Consider the following 5,277-nt stretch of genomic DNA (forward strand, 5'->3'; position numbering starts at 1 on the left):
ATAGACTGGGAACATGCATGTTTCCCAGTTGGAAGCTAATTTTTCATTTTACAGAAGAATGTAAAGCTAAAGCAGTAAGTGTAATAAGCTTGTTTTGCTAGCCACATTTAGGCAAGTTCCTTCAAATACAATTTGGAGTTTTGTTACATTTCTTCCATTCCCAAAATTTCTCTTTTTACCCCTTTGCAGTAAAGGCCAACATTATATGTAGAAACATATGCATGGAACAGTATAGTAACTGAGTTTATACAATTTTCTGTTTACTAGGAGGTTGACAAACATAAGCAAAAACACTAGTAAAGTAGGCCAAGATTTGATTTAGAACAGATTTTTTAGAAATCGGATAAGAAGCAAAATCTTTTAATTACCACAGTGTGTGATCTCTAGCTAACACATCAAATGCACTTAATTGTTTACACTAGTTCTAGTTGTTCCCACAAAAAATTAACTATTAAATCAGTAAAACTTACGTAAACCAACAAATAAAAGGAAATCAGTCTCATAACAAAGGTGTTAGTTTCACAGCTGACGTTGCAGATCCATTCTTGCTGCTGTTAGACCAAATACCCATTAACTACCCTTGCTTTCTTCCTCTCTTTTTCTGTAAGCTTTATTTAACAACTGGATTTCCTCCTGATAGCCATCCCTCTCTTGATGCTGCCTTTTACTATTCTGCCTGTGTGCTTCTACGGTGTCTGGAATGGAGATATTGATATCACCATCAGGATTACTGGCGGGCAAAAAGAGGGAGTATGAGGCCGTTTCCCCTAGATCACAGGAAACAAACCTGTTTTCTTTCCTGGAGTAACGTAGGGATGGAGATCTGACTTGTGTGGAGGACTGGCTGATGTTACTAATGATCGACACAGTGTCCAAGGCCTCTTCATTATCGCAAATTTCAAGAACCTCCAAGTGTATTTTCACACTGGTGTCTGCAAACGTGGATGAAGAATCTTCTGAGTTTGGTTCATGGCCAACACTTTTGGATCGATAGACTTCTATTTTCTTAGAGGCTGGAGTTATTTTTTGCCCTTCTGCGCTTACTTCATAGGTAGAAAGAGATAGGGTTTTCCCTGTAGGTGCATGGAGAGACACAGTCCCCTGGAATGCACACAAGGGAATGGCAAGGGCACCACCGGAACGCTGGGGACAAAAACAGAATTGTTATTATTGAAAGCTAGTTTCTGAGGCTGAGACATTTAGAAATTCATTTTGTTCATCAGAATGATAAAAGTTTTCTATTTCAGATCAATTTCCCTAGAAACATTTTATAGATATGGGATTTAAATACTGCCACCGAAGCACCATGCGTCAGTTTCTCCTAGGTCAAATCAGACATTTAATGAGGGTAATTAGGAACATTTATTTGAAGATAAGGGCCATATCTCCCCAGTTAAAGGCAAAGGTGTGTACTGATGGGAAGCAATAGATGTTTTCAAAGGCAGAATTTGAACATAAAATTGAATGCATATTTACAATCTGAAATTGCTTTTATATTTGTGATACACACTCAGTTACATTAAAATGTTTGCAAAAGTTGGAAGAAATGTAGACTGTGTTATCAACATGAACTTTTTTTTTTTTTTCCTGTTTGGTATGCTAGAGTAAATGATAATTGTGAAACTGTGACTTAAGGATAAAAGATATTTCAACTGTTAGGTTTGAGTATACATAAGAGGAACCAAATGTCACTAGAATTACGCTACGGTGTGCTTACTTTTCTACAGAGAAATCAGTCATTAAAGTAAATCCAATAATAAAGAATACTATTCTACCTCTTTCAAAAACTTGCCTAAAAGTGTAAACCTTTTCTATTATGCTTTGTGTATTAAGATTTTTTAAAAACTGTACTTACCACTGAAAGTCGCTTCAGAAATGTAGAAAATAAGATTGATTCTTAAAATAGTCTGTACTTTTTATTGCTGATTCATGTGTTCATACTTTCAACTGACATGTTTTGATTTTTGATTATGTGTTAGTCCCAGAAGATGATAATGTGCAAAACTTCTAGAGCAGTAATTCTCAAAACTGAGTCTCCAACTCAGCATCATCAGCAGCTTCTGGTAACTTGTCAGAAATACAGGTTTTTAGCACTATCCCAGACCTACTCAATTAGGTCTCAACCCAAGTACAGGGTCAAGCAATCTGTATTTTAACAAGCCCTTTAGGTGATTCTGTTGCATAGTAAAGTTTGGGATCGCTTGCTCTAACTAAAGAAATGTTGTAGTCCAAAAAAAATAAATAAATAAATAAGGAGGGTGGTGGTAGTGGTAGAGGTACACAGACACTTTTTATATAAGTGCCTACCACCTGTAAAGCCTACAGTTACTAATTGGATTGGCCTAAGTGTGTCTGTCCACCTGGGAAACTGGCATGGGAGATAATGGCATTTTTCCAACTTAGGATGACCAGCTTTCTCGATTTTCCTGAGACTGTCCCATATTTAGCACTGAAATTTCTGCATCCCAGGAAATCCCCCAGTCTTAGACAAATGGGCAGGAGTCGGGACAGTGGGAGATTGATCACCCTACTTGCTATGGGCATTTTCAATCTGGACCCAACAGTGGCTAGAGGAAGACTGGTTCTCACTATCGGAGAACAGTTTAGATTATTTTCTATTTAAAGAAGTTTTAAAGAGGATGAATTTCATTAGGGGTGCCTTCATGCTCTACTTCTTGAATTGAGAGACTACAGAAAAATACAGTGTGGGCTGTGAGACATATGATCATTCTTTCCTGGTTATTCTCTGTGAGGGGGTCTTGAATTCTCTGTACTCATAAGGAGACCTAGAAACCTAACTGTAGAGTCTTGCACTCTAAAGTTTTGGAAATTTTGAAAATTTACATTGTAATGTTCAGTCTAGCTGTCTGCCAAGGAAATTGACTCTACATGTGTAATGCTGGCTGAAGTAAGAGAGACAGAGGAACCACACAGGTTCATCACAGCATCAGACTATTAATATTTGAGTGGTGGCAACTTCTGGCAAAAGAAAAGTAGGTTTCATTCCTATTATTGTACATCCAGTTATTAAACATTTGCTAAGTAAGGATGTACATGATTCTGAGGTTGCATTGGATGTATGGAGATGCTACCTCTTAAGACCCCACAGATGATTGGATGAGAAAGTCACGTAAAGAAACAAAATAAAAATTTTAGTTCTAAATGTAGTAATTGAGAGATAGGTACCAAATACTATAAGGTCCAAGGAATGACTATTGTGGGTAGGGAGATTTCATATTGTAGAGAGGGGACACGTGAAATTGATCTTAAAAATCAAAAAAAGATTTACAGATTTTCTCGTTTGTTTGTTTTTGAGACAGAGTCTTGCTCTGTCTGTCTTGCTCAGGCTGGAGTGCAATGGCGCCGTCTCGGCTCACTGCAACCTCCGCCACCTGGGTTCAAGTGATTCTCCTGCCTCAGCCTCCTGAGTAGCTGAGACTACAGATGCATGCCACCACACCCAGCTAGTTTTTGTATTTTTAGTAGAGACAGGGTTTCACTATGTTGGCCAGGTTGCTCTCGAACTCCTGACCTCGTGATCTGCCTGCCTCGGCCTCCCAAAGTGATGCGATTACAGGTGTGAGCCATCATGCCCGGTCAAGATTTACAATTTTAAAACCTTGCTTTCTGAGTGATATATCACCAGTTAAAGGGTTATACTGAAAACTTTCCATCCTGAGAAAACATTTTTGTTATCAAAGACTGAAACTTCTGTTTTTTTTCTGAATAAAAATTGACTGAAACATTATTCAGTCAGAAAAGTTGACTGTCATTTAATAATATCTTTCAATCTGTCTCTTATACACATCTAGATGTGTATAAGAGACATTTCTGAATAAAAATTGACTGAAACATTATTCAGTCAGAAAAGTTGACTGTCATTTAATAATATCTTTCAATGTGAATTAGAAATTTAAGAATAATATTATTATTTAATAATGTGAATTATAAATACAGCCTAAGAGACATAGTTAATTTGAAAGCTGAACTTTCTGACATTTTAATTTATTACAGAATAAAAAAAATACCCAAACTTGGTGCTTAAAAAATGTTTCTAAAACTTAATAATGTGATGAAAAAAATGAGTTATTAGACAGTACCCAGCAGTATAGGCATGGCTATCTTAAAGAAACTTTTGCTAGAGCTTTAACAGCATAATTATGTCATTATATGTGCCAACTTGCTTCACTGATAAGTAGTTGATACAAAAGCAAAAGTAACAAAGAATTTTTCTGCACCTGATTTTATGCATCCATACAATGCAGATTTCAATAACTTCCCCATGCTAACCTTACCTTAAAATGAACGAACAAGCTTTATTGAATTATCAAATGACAGCTCATTAAAATTGGCATTTGAGAAATGCATAGTGCCAGAGTTTGGCTATATATGAAGTCTGATTTTTCTGAAAGAGCACACAAAGTCTCAAGTTACTAAAATCATTTCGTGAAACATTCTTATTCAAACGAGTAGTGTTTATTTGAGAGTTATAGAGGTAAAACCACAGACAACAACAACAAAAATAAACAACGTAATTAAAAAATGGCCAAGAAACTTGAATAGACATTTCTCAAAAGAAAATATGCAAAAAGCTGAGAAGCACATAAAAAGATGCTCAGCATCACTAATCATTAGACAAATGTAAGTCAAAACTATAATGAGATACCACCTCACCCATTAGGATGGCTACTATCAAAATAGAAAATAAATATTGTTAAGGATATAGAGAAATTGGAACATGTGAGCACTTTTGGTGGGAATGTGAAATGGTACAGTTGATATGGAAAATAGTATGGCATTTTCTCAAAAAATTAAAAAATAAAATTACCAAGTGATCCAGGAATTCCAGTTCTGGGCAGATACTCAAAAGAATTGAAAATAGGGTCTCAAAGGTATATTTGTTCATAGCAGCATTATTTATAATAGGTAAAATATGAAAGCAGCCCATATCCATTGATGAATAAATGGATAGCAAAATACAGTATATACATAGCATATATAATTATATGTTATATAATAATACATTAATATTAATATATTATTAATTAATTATATGTTATCTATCATGCATATAATATTAATATATATTGTATATATAAAATGGAATATTATTCTCCTTAATAAGAAAGAAAATTTGGACATATGCTACAACACAGAAACTTGAAGGTATTATGCTAAGTGAAATAAGCTAGTCACCAAAAGACAAATACTGTATGATTACAGTTACATGAGGTACTTAGAGTAGTCAAAATATAAAGACAGAAAGTAGAATGATGG

The 5,277-nt window shown here is 35.2% G+C and overlaps 1 protein-coding gene across 1 annotated transcript in view; it reads right to left on the reverse strand.

Annotated features, from left to right (window-relative positions):
* Window positions 1–233: 233 nt before the first annotated feature.
* The window catches only part of GPR149 (G protein-coupled receptor 149), an 85,923-nt gene continuing 80,879 nt past the window's right edge, over window positions 234–5,277 (reverse strand). The window contains exon 4 of the mRNA XM_011967882.1: window positions 234–1,143. Coding sequence (XP_011823272.1) covers window positions 571–1,143 — 573 coding nt within the window. The 3' untranslated portion in view covers window positions 234–570. The remainder of the gene's footprint in view (window positions 1,144–5,277) is intronic.

Source organism: Mandrillus leucophaeus, unplaced genomic scaffold (assembly GCF_000951045.1).
Source record: "Mandrillus leucophaeus isolate KB7577 unplaced genomic scaffold, Mleu.le_1.0 Scaffold814, whole genome shotgun sequence".
NCBI lineage: Eukaryota > Metazoa > Chordata > Mammalia > Primates > Cercopithecidae > Mandrillus > Mandrillus leucophaeus.